This window comes from Triticum aestivum, chromosome 5A, assembly GCF_018294505.1.
Source record: "Triticum aestivum cultivar Chinese Spring chromosome 5A, IWGSC CS RefSeq v2.1, whole genome shotgun sequence".
Classification (NCBI taxonomy): domain Eukaryota; kingdom Viridiplantae; phylum Streptophyta; class Magnoliopsida; order Poales; family Poaceae; genus Triticum; species Triticum aestivum.
The window spans coordinates 601,872,788-601,893,360 of NC_057806.1; the positions used below are offsets into that span (position 1 = coordinate 601,872,788).

A 20,573-nucleotide genomic window follows, 5' to 3' on the forward strand; every position below is an offset into this window, starting at 1 on the left:
TTATCGGGCGGTGCCGGGCGACGGAGGCTTGGCGGACGACGCCCCATCTGCCTTGCTTGGACGAGAAGATCTGGAATCGCGTGTCGTCGTCCGCGACGAGCACCTCGAACGATCCACCCACGTCGCCGACGCTGAGCAGCACGTATTGGTTCTGGCGCACGTCGGACACGGTGGCCAGAGGTAGCTCGGTGACCTGCCCGGTGAGCATGTTGCAGACGTGCAGGTCGACCCGGGAAGAAACGCGGAACGCGTCGCACCAGCGGAGGAGCAGAACATCTCGGGCGGCCACGGGCTTGAACCACCGATGGTGATGGATGCTGATGGCGTCCTCGTCGGCGCGGCGCCGGCTTGGCTCGCGGGTATGAACGACGTGGAGGGTGTACCGTCTGTGGCTGTCGTATTTCAGGTACGACTCGTACGAGACGGCGAAGAGGAGGGCGGGGTCGAACTGAAAGCCGGCCGCCACGAGCCGGCGGTGGAAGGCCGGCTCGAGGATGGCGCGGCGGAGGACCTTGCCGGTTGCGGCCCAGCGGACGATGGTTGTGACGTCAGAGCAGGCGACGATCTCGAGCAGGACATCGACCGAGAGAGTCTTCCTCGTCGACGCAGACGCCGGCGGCGTGCAAACACGTCGGCGTGTTGTGGTTGACATCGTCGGCGTGCGAATTTACCGGAGGCACGGATCATTGAGGGGAAGGTAACCTCCAGCGATTATAAAGGGGAAGGAAATCGGGGCGGTTATTATAGAAGTAAATCCGGACTTAACAGTACGGACTGCCGCGGGCAATTCTAAAACAGTTTGACTAAATCATATCTAGATGTTTTTTAGTTATTATGTCACATCTAGATTATCCATCACACATTAAAGCTTTAAGATTCGTGCAAAAAATTGCTTTTCTTCCCGCGTGCGTTCCACTGGTGTCTCCTTGTCACGCTGTTTTCTTGTGTTGTTGCTGTGGCCGTTTCCTGCCTTTGTGTGCCTGGTGTGGGCTTGTGTTTTACCTGGGCTGACTTTGTTTTTTTAGATTGTGTCCCCTTGCTGCCTCGGGCCATTGCCATGCTAGCAAAGTTGTAGGCTGATGTGTCCTTTTCTTCTTTGTGAAAAAATACATACTCGGAAAGTAAAAGCATGATTTAGTTGTGAAATAGTCAAGCCTTTTAATGTCTCGACTTGTTTCAATTTTTTTTGTCACGACCAAGTTCCATGTATTCGCCGTTTTCTTTTACTTTTTTTATTTCCTTATTTGTTTAAATTATGAACTATTTTAAATTCATGATTTTTTGTTTCTATTTGTCTTCTCTATTTCCTCCTTTCCATCTCTTTTTTCCTTGTTTATTTATTTGTTTTAATTTTTTGTACTGTTTTCGCTGTCATCTGTTTGCTTTAAATGCCATGAAAATCTTGATCGGGTTGTTTCGTCGCGAGCGTCCCGTGTCGCGCCATATGTATGGTGTCTACTTGTCAGCTTGCTCGCGTGTGCGTCTTTTGTTTCGCCGTTTTCGTGGCGCGGCTGAGGGTCCTGTGGCGCGATAAGAGTTAACAATGTCTCGTCTAACTCACATATTGTTAGATATAGGTGTTTTTTGAGGAGCGTTGCTATACAGCCGACGGTTCCAGACGATACACAGCCGATGTGTCTCATCAGGCCGTTTGTAAATTTGATACTAGGCAATCTGACGGTGTAGAGCTTGTGTCGGCTGCACATCGGGCATTGCATGTCGTGTGCACATCAATTTCGTTTTTTGAGTTCTGCTCGTTGTCGTTGTGTTATGTTTTTTGTTCGTCCTTCGTGAAGCAGCGAGGCCTGATATGACTATTTTTTAGTTGGCCATTTTTATATTTTGTGCATTGAGTTTATTTTGTGGGTTGTAGTTTTTCGAAGCTCTAGTCGACCATGCCCTTTGGTCAAGTGGCAGACCCCGACAGACAAAGAGAGGAAGCGTCGGTCTACATTTCATGGGCATGTCTCTTTTTATTCTCATCTTTTGTTTTTTTTGGTTTGAGCGTGTAGTTCGATGAGAGCGTAAGTAGATTTCTTTCCGATTTGCAGCAAATCTCATCTAGATAGATTTAGTGATGCCTCATTTAACTATAAATTTAACTATAACTATCTGATTTATTTGCTTTAATGTTCGCACAAACTCGATCATGCATACCTATGTCAACTTGTTCTTTTTTATCGCGCGTCCTCATGTCCCATTTGTTCCATGTCGGATTGTTCTCGCGTTTCTTTTCACATGCCCATATACGTTGTTGTTTTGGGTACGTGGCCTGTTTCCTTCTTGTTCATTTTCGTTGTGTTCTGGTGAATTTATGGAGTCTACCCCTGACCTGCGAATGGGCTCGTAGTTATTCAAGTTACAAGTCCACCATCACCTAGCAACTGGGCATATGTATTGGTTTTCATCCCAGTTGCATGTTCACGTTCGACTCGTAATTGGGCTTGTAGTTTTGTTATTGTCCCAGTTGCAAGTTGGCCCTTGCACGCAACTGGCCTCATATTTTGGTAGTTGCCCGAGTTGCCAGCTAGTTCACCCTCGACTAGCAATTGGGCTCGTAATTGTCTGAGTTGCAAGACCACCCTCGACTCGCAACTGAAGCATGTGTTTTTGTTTTTCATCCCAGTTGCAATTCCACCCTTGACTTGCAGTTGAGACCATAATTTGTTTCATACCAGTTGTAAGTCGACCCTTGACCCGCAACTGGGCTTGTAGCTTTGTGGTTGTCCTAGTTGCAAGCCCATGTCCTAGTTGCAAGTTCATCCTTGTCTCGCAAATGGGCTCGTAGTTGTCCCAGTTGCAAGTACACCCTCGACTCACAAATGGGCTCGTAGTTGCCTTAGTTGCAAGTCCACCCACAGCTAGAAATTGGGCATGTGTTTGGTTGCCATCCGAGTTGCAAGTCCACGTTGACTCACAACTAGGATTGTAGCTTGTTATTGTTCTTGTTGCAAGTCCACCCTCTACTCGCAAATGGTATCATAGTTTTGTGTAGTTATCCCAGCTACAAGTCCGCCCTTGAGTGGGAATTAGGTCCGTAGTTCATCACATCCTAGTTGCATGTCCACACTTGACTTGTAACTGGGCTCATAGTTTCGTAGTTGTCCCAGTCGGAAGTCCACCCTTGACTCACAACTGGATCCATAGTTTTGTTTTTGTCCTGATTGCAGGTCCATCTGACTCGCAATTGAGCCCATAGTTTGTTTTCATCCCGGTTGCAAGTCCACCCTTGGCTCACAACTGGTATCATAGTTTTATGTAGTTATGTCAGCTGCAAGTCCACCCTAGACTCACAACTGAGCCCATAATTTGTTTTTCATCTGGGTTACAAGTCCACCCTCAACTCGCAACTAGTATTCTAATTCATTTTTCATCCCAGTTGCAAGTCCATCCTTGACTCACTACTAGGCTCATAGTTGTCCCAGTTGCAAGTCCACCCTCAACTCACAACTAGGTCCGTAGTTTTGTTTTCATCCCAGTTGCAAGTCCACACTCGATATGCAACTGAGGCCGACCAATATTTTTGTCCTAGTTGCAAGTGCACACTCGATATGCAACTAGGGGAGGGGGCCATTTGTCTTAGTTGCAACTCCAACCTCGATGCGCAACTGAGGTCCCGACCCATTTTTGTTCGAATTGCAAGTCCATCCTCCACACGCAACTGGAGCCGTGCAATGCAAGGGTCTACGTCAATGACGTTACCAGCAAGTACATGCGATTTGAAGCCCATGGACCAAAGTACTCTATCGATCTTGTGAAGGGGGTACACAAGACCATGATCAAGGGCAGTGGTTGAAAGAAATTCACTTCTGACTTTTCTCTTCGGAAGGGTGTTGTGGTCATTTTTGACTTGGACATGCGCCCCTGCTAGGCATATGTCTGTAAACTCCCTGATCAAGGGAAGTTTGTTTGTATGCCTGGAGTTGCAAGTCAATCATCGACTCACAACCGGGGGGGGGGGGGGGGGTTGTTGCAGTCTCTAGTTGCAAGCCGACCATCAACTCAAAACTAAGGGTGCGTGTGTTTGTCGTGGTCCCCAGTTGCATGTCAACCATCGATTCGCAACTAAGGGTGTGTGTGTGTCAAGGTCCCAATTGCAAGCCAACCATTGACTCGCAAATAAAGGTATGTGTGTTTCGTCATGGTCCCCAGTTGCATGTCACCAATCGACTCACAACTAAGGGTGTGTGTCTTGTCAGGTCCCCCCGTTGCAAGCTGGCCATCCAGTCACACCTAAGGGTGCGTGTGCTTCTGTCGTGGTCTCCAGTTGCATATCAACCATCCACTCACAACTAAGGCTGTGTGTTTTGTCGTGGTCCCAAGTTGCATGTCAACCATCGACTCGCAACTAAGGGTCTGTGTGTGTTTGTCGGGGTCCCTAGTTGCAAACCGACCATCGACTTACAACCAACGATGCGTGCATTTTTGTCATGGTCCCCAGTTACATGTCAACCATCAACATGCAACTGGGGAGGGTAGAGTGTTTTGTATGGGTTCTAGTTGCAAGTCAACCATCGACACACAACTAGGGGGCAGAGGCGAGCATGTTTTTTGTACGGACCCTAGTTGCAAGTTAACCGTCGACTCGTAACTATGGATAGCGGTTGTTTTTGAAGGGCCCAGTTGCATGTCAACCATCAAATCGCAACTAAGTGTGTGTGTGTGTGTGTGTGTGTGTGTGTGTGTGTGTGTGTGTGTATGTGTGTGTGTGTGTGTGTGTGTGTGTGTCTTTGTCGAGGCCCCCAGTTACGAGCTGACCATCGACTCGCAACTAAGGGGTGTGTGTGTTTGTCGTGGTCCCGAGTCATCTTCTCGCAACTAAAGGTGTGTGTTTGTCGGGGCCCCTAGTTGCAAGCCGACAATCGACTCGCAACTAAGGGTGTGTGTGTTTGTTGGGGCCCCAGTTGCAAGTTGACCATCAACTCGCAACTAAGGGTGCTTGTGTTTGTCGTGGTCCCCAGTTGCATGGCAAACCACAAACGTGCAACTAGGGAGGGGAGCATATTTTGTATGGGTCCCAGTTGCAAGTCAACCATGCACTCGATACAATGAGGGGGGTGGTGTATGTGTGTGTTTGTCGAGGGCCCCCAGTTGCAAGTCTACCGATCGACTTGCAGGTGAGGAGGGGAGAGGGAGTGTGTTTTGTACGGCCCTCGGTTGCAAGTCAACCATCAACGCGTGACTAGGGGGTGGAGGGGAACCAGTTTTTTGTACAGGCCCTAGTTGCAGGTTAACCAGCAACTCACAACTAAGGGTGGTGGCTGTTTTTGTAGGGCCCAGTTGCATGTCAATCATCGACTCACAGCTAAGGGTGTGTCTGTTTGTTGGGGCCCCCAGTTGCAAGCCGACCATCGACTCGCAACTGATGGTGCGTGTGTTTGTCGGGGCCTCCAGTTGCAAGGCGACCATCGACTCGGAACTAAGGGTGCGTGTGTTTGTCGGGGGCCCCCAATTGCAAGTCGGTGGTCGACTCGCAACTAAGGGTGTGCGTGTGTTTGTCGGGGCCCCCAGTTGCAAGTCGATCATCGACTCGCAATTAAGGGTACATATGTTTGTCGGGGCCTCTAGTTGCAAGTCAACCATCGATTCGCAACTAAGGGTGTGTATGTTTGTCGGGGGCCCTAGTTGCAAGCCGACCATCGACTTACAACTAAGGGTGCATGTGTTTGTCGTGGTCCCTAGTTGCATGTCAACCATCGACTCGCAACTGAGGAGGGGAGAGGGAGTGTGTTTTGTACGGCCCCCAATTGCAAGTCAACCATCGACTCGCAATTGGTGGGAGGGGGAGGGGAGTGTGTTTCTACGGGTCCAATTTGCAAGTTAACCATCGACTTGTAACTACGACTTTTATTTTTTTCTAAACCTTGGTTTTAGTGTGATCAATATTGTATAATCACTATTTTTACACAAACAACGTAACTCTATTTTTGTAGGAGCATACAGGCCAGTCTACATGTCAATCCCACACCAACCCACTGTACATTTAAAAACCATGCATGCATGCCATAGGTATACTCCATGCACATCGATCAATTTTCCCTCTAATTTCTTGTGTTAGTAGTACGTGATGAGCAACTGTGCGTGCATGTGACTAAGGCTACATGAATCCATGCACGCATATGCGTTGGCTAGTTTTTATAAATTTGGCAGTTTAGTGAAGAGTGAAAGACACTGGGTACTTGTGCTGGCATGGTACTCAAACACTGTGGCTGAGGACAGCAAGTACGTTTTACTCCCTCCATTTTTATATGCAAGGCCACTATCAAAATTATAATTTATAACTATACAAGGTCACTAACACTAATCAAAGCAAAATTAATGGTGTTTGCCTCGTACTAGCAAAGGAAGATATTAAGTATCCCTTGCATGCATGCGGGAATGAGAAGGATGGCTTGCATGTGCCTCATTAATCAATCAAAGAGGAGTGAGAGCATTGGCATGTTGTGCGTGGGAGAAAAAATACACATTAATTAACACGGCAAATAAGGAGACAAGCTGGCTTGCAACTTTGACTTAGGCATACATTAACTTTTGCCTTGGTACCTATAATATGGGTTTATGGCCTTGTATACAAAAATGGAGAGAGTACTTTTGTTTTATGGGCTAGGCCTGGGCGCTTGTCTCACGAACAAAACACACAAATAACATGAAATTGAGACAAACAAACATACAACAGACAATGGATGGGCTTGTTTCTTTAGTGACATAGGATGATGTCATATTTAGATGTGACATAGTTATGTCACATCTAGATGTGTCCTAGATAAGACCTAAAACCAAGGTTTAAAAAAAAGTCGTAGATGGGTCTGTCTATGTCACAATATTGTATAAGTCGGGGCCTCCAGTTGTAGATGGGTCTATCTATGTCACAATATTGTAGATGGGTATCTCTATCTCACATCTGTATAACTAAATGTCGTATTTTTCCTTCTACGGGTCTGTCTATGTCACATCTAAATGTGAGATATTATCTCATCTAACTCCCTCTCACATCTAACTTCCTCATCTTTGAATTTTTTTTTAAGTCTTCCATGGATTTGTTTTGTCCTTAAGGATGAGAGAGTTAGATGTGAGATAATATCTCACATCCAGATGTGAAATAGTAAACCCGTATATATCAATATAAAAAGACCCAAAGAGCAGATCCAATTAATCTCGGCCATCAAATCATGTCAATCCAACAACCTAAATTTCTTCAATATCGAGCGCTCAACACGTTTAGTGTGCAGTTAATTTCATGCCAAATATAGTGCTAATCACATAATAACACACAAATAATATCATAATTAATATCCACATGCACTAAATATACTTTCAAATTAACGTGCATTGCACGTACACATTGACTAGTTATAAAAAGAAAATGCTACGCATCCGCCAGCGGATAATATAAAAAGATCCGCCGCATCCGTGACCATTGGATGGAGCTGCGGATGGCGTCCGATCTACCTATGTGACAAGCCATATTTGCAACAAGTCTGTTGTTGCAGTATTTTCTGCAGCTAGGGTCTTGTTGCAGAATTTGTTTTGCAGCAGAGGTCTTGTTGCGGAATTTTTCCGCAAGTCTTATTGCAGAATCATTTTTATGAATTTTTCTGCAACATAAATCTCGTTGTAGAAATTTTTCGTAACAAATGTCTTGTTGCAGGATCATTTTTACGAGTTTTTCTGTAAGGGATCGAACGATATTGCCTCTCACATGTGGCTATCGTTGCCTGCTATCGCCAAAGGCAAGTGGTGCCTGGTCCCAAGGTGCACGCACAACCACGATTCAATGGACCAGTCGGTCGCAATCTGACGGTCACGCGAGCGGCGGATGCGGCGAGAAGATCAGTCGGTTGTTTGAAAGCTTTTTCCTTATAAAAAGCAGCCAAGCTAAGGATTCCAAGATTTTACAGCTTGCACCACATAGAGTATATGCCACAATGCGTTTTCAACTTTTTTCCAGAGAAAGGTTATCATGGCTATCTTTATTAATATCAAAAACGCTTATGTCATCCGCTAAAAGTTCAGAAATAAAAGCAGGAGGTGAATCCAACCACAAGTTTGATGGATTAGCACGACCATTTTGCGCTAGCACATGAGCTACCATATTAGAATCACAATTATAATGCTCTAAAACGGCCTTCCCGAAACCAACTAAAAGTAACCGGCATTCCTCAAGAATTGGGCCTGCCATCATAGTGTCATGTTTGTTGCAGAGTTTCTATTAGAACCATGCAGTCTGATTGCACCTAGATTGAATTACAACCAATTGTCGAAAACGCCACGGAATTCCGCCTCGACATTGGAATTCTTCAACCAGTCTGCTGCAATGAACATGCCAGTCCCACAGAATTGCTCCACAGGCCCCCATGTTATCTTCCTTCGAAAACGCCACACCCACAACTGAGCAGCGATTTCCGGACCAATTGAATGGAAGGCCATCGCTAAAATCGGGTGGTTACTAGTTAATCAGATGGAAATAGATCAGATTCAACCGGCTCATTCTGTCGCCCACGGAGCCGTCCGATCACGCGCGTGCAGCCCTCTGATAAGAGCAGCTGCATGCTACATGCAACCTTCCTTTTTTGCGGGGTAAAAGAGATTTTATTGCTTAACCTTGAGGATTACAATCGTTACGGTACATCAAATCAATCTCATCAGGACCAGACCTCAGCCAAACTGATGCTCGTATGTTATGGTGACCTATTTGACCTTCCTTGCATGCGCGTAGCCCCTGCCGTCGATACAATTGTCTTTGTGGAGAAATGTTCTGCTGATAGTATTTTCCGCGATTCCATGTTACCCGAAAGGCCATTTAATATGGTCGCGAGTTATGGTACTATCCGGGTCAATAATTCTATATTTACGGCCAAACTCTCCACGGAAACCACTTACGGACTCCCTTCCACCAGTCTCTCTTCCTCCCCTTGATTTTCAGTGCGGGACCCACCCTCTACTGGTTCCAATCGATGTGTCCCAGCTCTGCCCGTAACTCCATTCAGTAGGAATGAGCGCGTAAGTGTAGCATTGCCATCCAAAAAATTTCTCCTACATCTTGATCGACTCAGCACTCGTAAAAACATGTGTCCAATGTGCATGGCACATGACAAGGATCGACTCCACCTCTTCATTCGTTCGGACTTTGCTACAGTTACTGGCAGTTTTCACCGAAAGTTGTTACGGAGATGAGGTGGAGACTTAGGATTTACCACGATTTGGATCCCACAGCTTAATTCACGGGTTGAGCATCAATGAGATTACGACACCCCATCCCGTAACTACCATCCGTAGGCTGGTTTCCGTAAGTCTAGCATTTTTGCATTCGTTATCATGCTTTTGCTTGGATATGAAGGAAAGTAAGAATCCAACAGTCCGTCACCCCCTTTAAAAACATATGGGAAACCGAGCTGGACGCAAGGCTGCCGCACATTCCACACCATCTTCGTTATCCTTACATTGCCTTGGAAAATTTGGGATGTGAGGAATGCCTTCCATCAGCAATGTCTAACGGTGGCAGATATAGTAAGAAACACTCTCTCTGTTCTCTCTCTATGGTCAAACCATCTCAAACAAACCTGAACTTAAAGCTCACGCCAGCTTGTGGCGCGACTAACTTTCCTTTCAATGGCCTTGTGCTTGCGAGACGGCTTTGAAATATATTCATATGGGGATCTTTTCCTCACCGGTGAAAGTTAATAAAGATGAAACAAAATTGGCCACATGTTGCTGGAGAATTTTTGCTACTAACAAAAGATGAAAGAAAAGGTTGCATAAGAAAGAAGAAAGAACGCAAAAAAGTGCGCGCTCAGAAAAAATTCATGGCCTGCAGATAAGAGACTTGATCTATCTCGTGGAAGAAGACGTCCTTGACACGGCCACTTTCCAGGCTGCCGATCCTCTTGACGACGACGGGTGCCTCCTTCATTCCAATGTCGAGGCGGAAGAGCACGCGAGAGCACGCAGACATGATCAATGAGCCGCTTCTTTGCCCGAACCCCTCGAGGTCAAAGGGTGTGTGCGTGAGATCGCTCCTCAAATGTAAGAATCCCGCCTGCCTCAAGATCTCGCTCGCCCCGATCACCAGCCGCCGGTTCCATGTCGCCGCCGAGCCAGAGGAGGTGAACGTCCACATGGATATCCCAAGGGTCTCCGTGACGAACAAGCTCAGCTGGCCACGCACCGAGGCCAGGAGGACGTGCTTCTCGCTGTAATGGCAGCGCAGCATCCTGGAGGCAAAGCCTGGCGGGAGGTCCATCACGGTGGCCTCCGCCGCGTCGACGTCCAGAGCGAGGTAGTGTTTCCAGCGGCCCTCGCGGATGATCCAGTAGACGGTGCGGCCGATGATGGCCGGGCGTGCGCAGGTGCTTCTCGGGTGCGTGTCGTGCCAGGTGACGGATGCTTCGCGGACGGCGCCCCATTTGCCGTGTTTGGACGAGAAGATCTGGAATCGCATGCTTTCGTCCGCGACGAGCACCTCGAATGAGCCACCGAGGTCGCCGACGCTGAGCAGGACGCGATGGTAGACGTCGGGCAGGGCGGCGAGAGGTAGCTCGGTGACCTGGCCCGTGAGCGTGTTGCAGACGTGCATGTCGACCTGGGGCGAATCGCACCAGCGGAGGAACAGAGCATCTCGGTGCATGGATGGAAGGAAGGCGATCGCAAAAATCGGGGCGGTTACTAGCTGACCATATTGCATGCAGACCTAAATACGTACAGGACGGACTGCCGCAACTAACTCTAAAGCCGGCCGGCACGTGCGCAAGCAAACCAGGAAGCCGAACACACAGTGGAACACGACGACGGTGAGGGCTGACCCTGCCGGGGCACGATCCAAGCGCTCAAAAGCAGTATCCACAGCAATGCCCTAATCTCCTGCATCTGACATGACAAGCCAGATGAGTAACTTACATGTAACTCGCAGGCACACAACAAGCATAGCATGCACCAAGACAGAGACACCGCATACACATGCACAAACAAGTCAACTTAAATAATGTCATCCATTTTGAGGGGAAATTGATGCTTGATACAAATCCTTGCACATGAGGGAAATTATGCAAATCGCTAGTTTAGAATTTCTTTCCGTACAAATTCGGGTTTAAAATTGTACAGTTGGGTAGTTTGCACTTTCTGAAACCTGAAAGTGCAAATAATTGATTTTGTGAATTTTTTTGTTCTAGGAAGAATTAAACTGATGAGACATACAATGAAGCTGCGGGAGAGTCATTGAGCACCGCTTAAGGAGTATGACAAGCGTGACCAAAAATCAGTTCGTTTTCATGCCTGGAAGGTCGACCATGAAAGCCATTTTCTTGGTACAAGAACTCATGGAGAGATACATGGAGCAAAAAAAGGACATGCATATGGTATTCATTGACTTAGAGAATGCCTACGATAAGAAACCATGGAATGTCATGTGGTGGGTCTTGAAGAAACACAAAGTGTCAGCAAAGTACATTACCCTCATCAATGACTTGTGTGATAATGTTGTGACAAGTGTTCGAATAAGTGATGGCGACACTGATGACTTCCCGATTAAAATTGGACTGCACCAGGGGTCAGCTTTGAGCCCTTATCTTTTTGCTCTGGTGATGGATGAGGTCACACGGGATATACAAGGAGATATCCATGGACCCATGGTGTATGCTCTTTGCGGATGATGTGATGCTAGTCGATGCTAGTCGGATGGGGGTATAACGCCCCGAGACTGATGCGCCAGATATCTTCCAGTTATTCGCCGTCGTTGCCATGTCATTTGCTTGCGTGTTGCACTTTGCCATGTCATCATGTGCATTTCATCTGCATGTTTTTTCAAAACTTGCATCCGTCCGGGTCTCCCGGTTCTCTCTGTTGTCCGCTCCGAGTCCTTTCACACTCGCACGCACTCGCCACACCTCAAGATCTTGTTTTATGAGCGGGAGAAAAACGTTCTCGGAATGGGCCGAGAGTTGACGAACGGTCTTGGTATATCACCGGTAGACCGCCTGACAAATTTCGTTTCATTTGGAGGTCGTTTGATGCCCCAACGGTTAACCGAGTTAACTGTCGGATGTTTCGGTACTCCGAGACGAACCGGACCGTATCTCGCCTTCTCTTTGCAGCCCAACACCTCTCCACAACAGCCCACTAGCCCATCTAACTCCCCTCCATGCTCTTCGTCGTCGGATCATGATCGTGTGGGCGAAAATGGCTCCTCAATACACCTCTCCTAGCTCCCTCTAGCTATTTAAACACCATCCCCTTCTAAATTTGGGCAACCCTAGCCCCTAGACCCCTTCCCCTACCTCTAGCCGCCACCCTTGCCTTGAAATATGTGTCCAACCACTCCCTCGCCGCCACTTGTCGCTGTCCCATGGGCTACGCCACCGCAACCGACGCCCTCGGCCAACCAGAGGCCGCCACGTCGCCCCCCCCCCCTCGTCCAGCCCTGCCGCCGTGGCCCGCTAGGACCCAGATCGAGCCCTGGGAGGCCCATCGGGGCCCGCCTCGAGCCCGCGCTCGTCCATGAGCTCCTCCCCAGCGTCGCCTCCCCGCGCCATCGACCGCAGCTCCCCGCCACCTCTGCCTCACCTCCGGCAGCTGCGTCGGGGAGCTCATCGCCGAACTTGCGTGTCGCGAGGTCGCGTCCCCGTCGCCTTCTCTCTCCCTTCACAACACTTCCTGGCGCCATGGCCGCCCTGGCTCTGCCCCGAGTCAACCCTCGTCGTTGGTGCTCGTCCCCACCGTATTTATATATCTCAGTTATAACACAATATGTAATTATTATGAACCTCGGATCTCTGGCTAACCAACGTGTTATGCTGTTGAAATTTCTACTCCTGACTTGTCAAAAAATTGGCCTTCTTTGTAAGAAAACAAAGCTTTAGGGTGTTGAGTGCAAAAGGCTGCGCCTTTAGGCGGCGGCGAGGGAGGGGGAGGCAGGAGGAGGCGACCATCGGCGGAGATCGAAGGGCCCTCCCCGTTGCCTCGCGGGGGCGGCGCGGGAGGGTTTGGTTTCGGAAGGAGGGGGAGGCGCGCCCTGGTGCCTAGTGGGCACCTGGGTGTGCGCGTGAGGTTATCGTAGACCTCGAAGCCCGCCTGCCTCAGCATCTCCGCCGCTTCAATAACTAGTTGTCAGTTCCATGTCTCTGTCGAGCCAGAGGTGGCCAGCGACAGCGTCCACATCGATATCCCAATGTTGCAAAAAAAAGTGAATACATTTTCTTTCTGCAACACAACCTTTGTTGCAAAAAAATAAATCCCATGACACAGCCTATGTTTCAAAGAAAATCCCATGACACAATCTATGTTGCAAAAAAAACCCGCAACACAACCTCTTTGTAAATGTTTCCGCAACAAGAAGTTTGTTGCAAAGTAGAGCAAGACGTTTAGCGGTAAGATTGTGTCGGATCTAATGGCTCGCGAGGCGGCCGACGCGTAGCAGCGCCCTTTCTCAAAAGCGGTAACTTTGTAGTGGTTTATATATATCAAAGTTATCCATTAATCTTGTTTGTAGTAAGGATTACAAGCTAAGATAACTTTACCGGCTCTAACTAGCACATTATGTTCGCTCGAGAAAAAAAAAGTAGCACATTATGTGCAAATACATTTTTATTTTGACATGTATCTTTTGAATGCAGATCTATGCTGGATCCGGGTCTTGAATGCAGTAGTAGTGGTACAAAGTGTCACCGCCTCGAGCCGTAGCCAACTTCCTTACCGTTGCTACATCATAGTATCATACTAGTTTTGACTCTTGAGGAAACATTCAGAAAGCTCATATCCACTTGCTGATGTTTAACCACCATTTTTCATTGTGCAGTTCCCATCTTGGCATCCTTGTACAGCTGATCAACACGATCCTGCAGCATAATTTTGTTCTCTTTGTGAACCAAAAACCACTAACTGATACGAGCATGATGAAGTTTGTTCTCTCTAACCTTGTAATGTTTGAGCAGCTGGGGCCTCTTGAGCTTAAAAGTTGGGGTGATCAGGTCCTTGTCGATGCTGAATGGCACTGGCTCCAGGTGAACGGCCCTCAGCATCTCAAATCCTCTCAACTGCATGCATGGCAAGAGATCATAGCTTATGATGGGAAAAAAATGGGCAGATCATAGCTTGCTAAATTTATCCGTGTATCGACGATGGCGTACCCCGAGTTTCTTGCCGGTTTGATTCAGCTCATCCTGGATGTACCTCCTTGCCTTCGGATCATTGCACAACTCAGCGTAGTCACCAGACTTGCCGTTAAGTGCAGCCCAGTCCTCAATGGCTTGCTTCTCAGGGACGACCACAGCAACGAGGAAGGACTCGAAGCTGTTCCCGTAGACCCAAACCTTGTTCAAAGAGGAGAGACTCTTGGTCAGTTACATCTGAACAAAACCATGAATCTGACCCACAGCAATTTTATTTACTTATTCATTCCGTTTTGCTTATCGTACCGATGCAGCGAGTTGAGACTGCGCGTATGCGCTTTCCAGGACCTCCACTGCTACATACTCCCCCTGGGACAGCTTGAAGATGTTCTTCTTTCTGTCGATGATCTTCATCGTGCCATCCGGTTGCCACTCCCCGATATCACCTTAGTACATAAATTGGTTGCAAATTTTGTTAGGGACCATATATGTTCATTGATGTGTTGTGCGGTACGCTTAGGAATGGAAGAAAAAGGGCTGCACCTGTGTGGAACCATCCATCTGAGAACACTTCCTCTGTGAGGTCAGGACGCTTGTAGTACCCAGAGAACAAGGTGTGTCCCCTCAAGCAGATTTCGCCTCGCGGCGCACTGGAGAGCGCGTCGTAGCCCATTTCAGGAACGGACTCCAACCGTGCCTCGACTGCCGTCACGGGAGGGCCAACCGTCCCAATCATCGAAATAACGTTGGCGATCGACGTAAAGCATCCCGAGCAGCTCTCAGTGAGCCCTGCATACCAATTGCACGGTTAACAGTTTATCATCCCTCGGCATCAGATGTAACTAGATTTCTAGGATACTGGTAGTAACTAGAGTTATGTAAATAATTTAAGATAAGATTACTGATATTGATTTCACATCATCGTAGTCCATAACAAGTTAACCGCTGAACCCATGAACCGAGTCATGACCAAAGAACCAAGGACAAACTTGCTAATATGGTTATGATGAGCAGAGTTGTCATAAGAATTCTAACAGTCTCACCATATCCTTGTGCGAGGACACTGCAGCTGGTAACTCGCATGAACTCTTCAATGTGTCTTGGCAAAGGTGCCGCGCCTGATAGCATGAGACGTATGCGGCCTCCAAGCCCTTCCTTTATCTGTAACATTAATGATAAAAGAATCTTAAATATATACCAATGGAGTAAAAATAAAGAAACATGGGAACTTCAAATATTTTACGTACTTTGCTGAAGACTATTTTGTCAAAAAATGGCGATGCTTCATGCTGTTTGAATCCGTTCATTAAGTTGCCAAGTTTGCTGATGACAATTTGATGGGTTAGTTATGTTTAAACTCAAAACATGAAAGGGAGTAAAAATTAGATGCTTATTTAACCTTGTTGAAATACTTACGAGTTGTAAGCATATACTGAAAAAGAGTTAAAAAGTAGGTGTTTATTTAATCTTGTTGAAAATACTTACTAGTTGTAAGCATACTGAAAAAGGTGCTTGGCTATTAGCCCTCCAGACTGAATTTTTTGGTTGATACCTTCAGTTCACAAGATTCCCCAATTATGACAAAGAACACAATACGGTGGGAATTTTGGAACAACAATTATGGAGGTTTGCATTATACCTGTGTATATACGATCATAAACGCGAGGAACACCACAGAATATTGTTGGTTTCATCACTTGCACATCCTCCATCAGGTACCTAATGTCCTATTAAGAAAGTTTTGCCTCTTAGAGGATGAAGTTACAGACAAGTGACATAATGTTTTTTGCTTGCAAGATATAGCTCCATACCCCTTGCCAGAATCCAATGGAAGCCCCTTTGGAGATGCAGTAATTCCCGATTACTTGATCGAAAATGTGAGCTAATGGAAGATAGGAAAAGTATGAATCATATTCGTCCACCTGCAAACATATTTTGATTTAGGTTATCATTAAACACTAATATTTATCAGGTTGACATGATAGGAAAACAAAGCTCTAAATCAAAGATGAACAAACCATGACCATTTTTCACTATTTTTTGATTAAAATATTTTTGTGAAAAACTACTTACGAATTATTTATAAATAAGAACACATTCATGCTCGATCGTTGTTCTTTTGTTTAACCTTTTTCGAAAAGAAAAAGGGAGACCTGTACAGGGAAAAGCCCCACTGAAATTCTAGTTTTGACGCATGTAAATAAAGGTTTACCACTTTATCTGTCAATTGGAGGAGGTGCTCTGTGGTCGTAACCCCAGCTACGATAGCCCTGTTCGTGATTATCACACCCTTTGGCTCTCCTGTTGTTCCACTGGTGTACATGATTGTACAAATGTCGTCCTTTTGTTTCTTAGGAAGTTCTTGAATGTCTTCTCCCTGTTAAAAGAGCATTTTATGGGTCAGACCATTTACGATCTTGTAATGGAGTAGTTTAATAGGAACTCACACTAACCATTGTAGAAAATTCTTCCCAGGAAAAGCAAGAAACTCCTAATTGTTCAACTTCCCTTTTCAGCTCAATCGTCACATCTCCAAAACTAACAATGGCTGAGGTTGCACATATAAAGTAAGAAATTAATCACACAAAATCGGGAATAGTTGATGTCCGGACCCCAGATAGCTAACCTTTGATGTGGGCTGTACACTTTGGGAGTACGGCGACAATCTGAAAAATTGCAGTTCAGGGACTAATTAGATGTGTCGGAAAGAATGATGTGTAACTGTGGTCTTCGCAACTAATCTCAAGCTTAGTAACATTGATTTCTCCAGGTTCAGGGCTAGCTTTTATTGTATCTCAGTTCCTATTAATCAACTCTATAGAAACAGTAGCATTTACTGGAGATATGCTAATATGTATGACGCCACGCAGAAGACAACAATATTTTGTATAGTTAAGGTAATGCTCATAGTAGTCAAAGATATATGGTTTTGCTTACTGATTTTATCTTGCTCTCCTGCATAAAGGCTATGGAGATCTCAGCATGGTCCAAGATAAATTCAACTGCATTTTGTCCTGCATTGCGTTGCAACTTATCCAGTCAATACAACATTGCAAGGTGCAAAGCAAAACATGGTTAAGAATCCAGACTTCCATTCATGGACTAATGTAAATTATCATTGTTTGGAGAAAAAAATACACTAATATTGGACAGATTATTCTCCCAAATAAAAAGTGTTCTTCATGAACCCTTGTGCATTCACATAGAGGTTTGTGTCTTAGTGTGTGCGAGCAAGCATCGTGAACGTACCGAGGGTGTCATACAGTGGTACATAACAAATTCCTTGGCTGTTGCAAGCCTGCAGAACAAACAGTACAATCAAAGTGAAATCTCACATCAGTTCACAAAATGTTCCTGAAATATACCTTTTTGACATAGATGAATATCAATATCATGAACTCTCACCTGCATGGCCATGACCCATTCTGGGCAGTTGGACCCATATATGGCACAGTGAGCCCCCTACCAACACAAATCAACAATGTCGAACAAACACTCTGCTATGGATTCCAAGATCGAAAAAAATTCTCAGCGTTTAAAGACAGAGCAAGATTCTTGACTCACCGGCTTAACGCCGAAGCCTCTGATAGCTGCTCCAATCTGGATAACCTTCTGGTACACTTGTTCATACGTTTGCCACACATAGTCACCAGCCTGAATTTCACACCAAAATTTTGCATCCTCCCAAATCAAAATCCCTTTTTTAATTACCATTTTGCCCATTTTACTGAATTACTCTGCTTTACCTTGCCCTCAGAAACCTGGCGCCGGCCGAGCATTCTGTTCTTGGGATACTTCTTGACTGCTCCACTGCAGGAACGTACGGAAACAGAAAGGAAAAAAATGAACAAAGTTCTCTGAAATCTCAACACCTTCAGCGCTGGGATCACTGAAACTTAGTATATAATGTCATGACAGAATGCTTAGGAATGGAGTGTAAAGAAATCAGCATGCTGCCAGGACCCATGAACGAACCTGAAGAAGTCCCATGGGGAATGGATTTCCTGCGGAAGCCGCATGAGGCCGTCCTTGGCGTAGATGCTCCGGTAGACCGGCCCGGCCGCCGGCCTGCCGCCGGCGGCCGGCGTCGCCTCGCCCACCTTCACGGTGTACACCGTCTTGTCCATCGAACCTTCCTCTCCAGCTAGCAATGGACGGCCGGACGGGGCTTGGTGCCGTCAGATGCAGATATTTTTTTCTCCTTGAGCTTGCTGAGCTTGTAGCTTGAGTCAGTCAGTGAGGGCTTGGTGCTCAGATGTGTGGCAGTTATGGTGGGGGTGAAGGTTGGTGGGCAATTTAAAGCTTGTGTTCCTATTCTGGTGCTGCTGTTGCGTGTCTACTTGTAGGTTGGCTGCGAGGACAAATGCAATTTCTAATTGCCGTTGCAAATGAATTAGGGATGATTCGAAGCTGTCACTCAATATTACCTTTTTTACAATTTTATTTTGCATACAAATCCTAAAAAAAATGCTTACCAAAATTTAAAAATACATTTACATTTTTGAGGGAGCCTAAGTCTTCTTCCTCCTACATCCACCGGCGGTGTGCCGTGAGCAAAACTCGTTGCCGCCTCTGGACCTCCATCTAGGCGGCAACTTCATTTTATCAACTGTCTCGCATGTTTTAACTACATTTTTCCAAATTTAGTTTTTTATACTGCATCGCGTGTTTCAACTATATTTTTTCAACTGGATCACATGTTACTACACTTTCTTCTGTGGTCGTTTGAACTACATTATTTTTAATTACATCACATGTTTCTGTTGCATCCCTGTTTTGATTGTATATTTTGATATAATAGTTTTTCATTTATAGCCCGGAGTGTCCCAAATTGCATATATTGACAATGTTGGTGACCTTTTCCATCGTCAAAGGAGATTTCATCATTCGACGCTTTGAGTGACGGGCAACTCTTGTCGCGGCTCGATTGCATGCTTATGCGGGCATGGTCATCACTTGCGTGGAATCTCGCGTCATGGTCGTGCGTGTATGCAGCTAATGAGATCGTGAAAAGTGGAGGCGGCGGCACATGAGGAGTTTGATTTAATCGTGCTTCTCGAGTACCCTATCTTGAACTCGGTGTTCAAAATCCCAGGTCCGACCTTTAGTTGATTATACCTGATAAGCGGCGGCACATGAGGTTTTGCTTGAAGTTTCTTCGGACCTGATCTTTGTGGTGAAAGCTCAAGATCTGGCATTCAATGGTTGGATCCAGCGACGGTGACGTTCATGCATTGCTTCCTATACTGAGACGTTGTTTTTGAAGAACCTTACTCGCGCTCATTATGTTGTCATGACATGGTTGGCACCAATGGTTGTTGTTGCATTTTGCGGGTCGCTATGGTTTTGTTTTTCACCTAGCCGTAGCTCCGGTCTTGTATGTTTTTTGCTCTTTGATGGCATGATTTTTTTGTGTTTTTGTGTTGGTATTGATTGTGTTTTTGTGCAACCTAATCATGCAAAAACCAAATGTGTGTTTGTATTCCCTTAATGCTTCCTTATGGGTCAATAAATAGTGTCCTTTATCGGGGAAAAAGAAGACGAAGGATGTGGTGGCCACATACGTTTAAATAAGTGATAACATATGACAAAAAATCGGTAGCAAAATAATTTTCAAGCACTTAATCTGAATATGCTTTAAAAAGAAACTCACCGATGTCTCTTACTCCTATTTACTTGCACTCCGGATAGCAACACTATTTGTACGTACTATCTTGAAAGCAAAACTAAATGAGCAATCCTCAAATGGCCAAGTTGTTATCAGATGGACGAGATGTGGCGGCAATTGAAGGCGTTGCATGCCAGCAGTGGAAAATGCAGGTCCGAGACTCAACAACTTTGGGCAGCATTCACACGTCCATTGTTAAAGCCTCCAGGCATTTCGATCCATTGGCAGACAATTAATACAGTGATGTTGCTGCTTTCTTAATTATATAGCTGCCATCTCAATTACATATCACCTGTGCGACTTTTCTGGCATCTCAATAATACTCCTGTAAGAAGAGTCGCCAACAATCACAAGTTCGGACAGCTGTGTGGTTTGGATCTGATCCAGAGAAAGTCATTGACATCATACGTCATGATTGTAACACTTGAGTTTGAGTAATACAAGTTTTCACAATAAAAATTTAAAATCGCCAACAGTTAATATAAATTACAAGGAGCCCTCACATATGTTGCCAATATTTTTTTCCAAGAGTCAACACTTTTCACACAAAGCGACATCTATGGCGTCGTCTGACGTGGTGCCATCTCCCAGCTCTTGGCCACCAGTTGAGCGACGGCCAATCGGGGGCACCGTGGTACGGCAACCGATAGAGGGCACAGCTATGTGCCACCTTTTTTTGAGCAAGAAAGCTAGGTCTTTATTGATTAATATCAATGTTTACAGGAAAAGCGATTGGGTCACTTGATGTGCCCAACCAAATATGACGCCCAAAAGGAGAGAAGTACCTGACCTAGCTAACCTACGAG

General features: G+C 46.0%; 1 protein-coding gene across 2 annotated transcripts; it reads right to left on the reverse strand.

Moving 5' to 3' along the window:
- Positions 1 to 13,420: 13,420 nt before the first annotated feature.
- Positions 13,421 to 18,384, reverse strand: LOC123105217 (probable CoA ligase CCL6). Of its 2 annotated transcripts, none has more exons than XM_044527240.1 (19): positions 18,075 to 18,384; positions 17,846 to 17,909; positions 17,664 to 17,753; positions 17,505 to 17,561; positions 17,349 to 17,397; positions 17,037 to 17,113; positions 16,726 to 16,765; positions 16,553 to 16,647; positions 16,312 to 16,476; positions 15,911 to 16,021; positions 15,739 to 15,826; positions 15,585 to 15,651; positions 15,347 to 15,422; positions 15,143 to 15,260; positions 14,643 to 14,888; positions 14,406 to 14,545; positions 14,118 to 14,300; positions 13,905 to 14,024; positions 13,421 to 13,826 (listed from the first exon to the last, which is right to left on the reverse strand). In XM_044527240.1, the coding sequence occupies exons 1-19, from the start codon at positions 18,224 to 18,226 to the stop codon at positions 13,776 to 13,778; spliced, it is 1,989 nt and encodes a 662-aa protein (XP_044383175.1). In that variant the 5' UTR covers positions 18,227 to 18,384; the 3' UTR covers positions 13,421 to 13,775. The 2 variants fall into 2 exon arrangements, with proteins under 2 accessions (XP_044383175.1, XP_044383174.1); XM_044527239.1 differs by having other exon boundaries at positions 16,547 to 16,647.
- Between the last annotated feature and the right edge of the window lie 2,189 nt (positions 18,385 to 20,573).

What these genes read in the sequence shown, in the direction of transcription:
- LOC123105217 (XM_044527239.1), bottom strand. Translation starts at nt 18,226, where the DNA reads ATGGACAAGACGGTGTACACCGTGAAGGTGGGCGAGGCGACGCCGGCC. An exon ending in ACCACTGTATGACACCCTCG is followed by an intron (nt 17,114 to 17,348) that starts GTACGTTCACGA and finishes AACGCAATGCAG; the next exon opens with GACAAAATGCAGTTGAATTT. An exon ending in TTATGATCGTATATACACAG is followed by an intron (nt 15,652 to 15,738) that starts GTATAATGCAAA and finishes TGTGAACTGAAG; the next exon opens with GTATCAACCAAAAAATTCAG.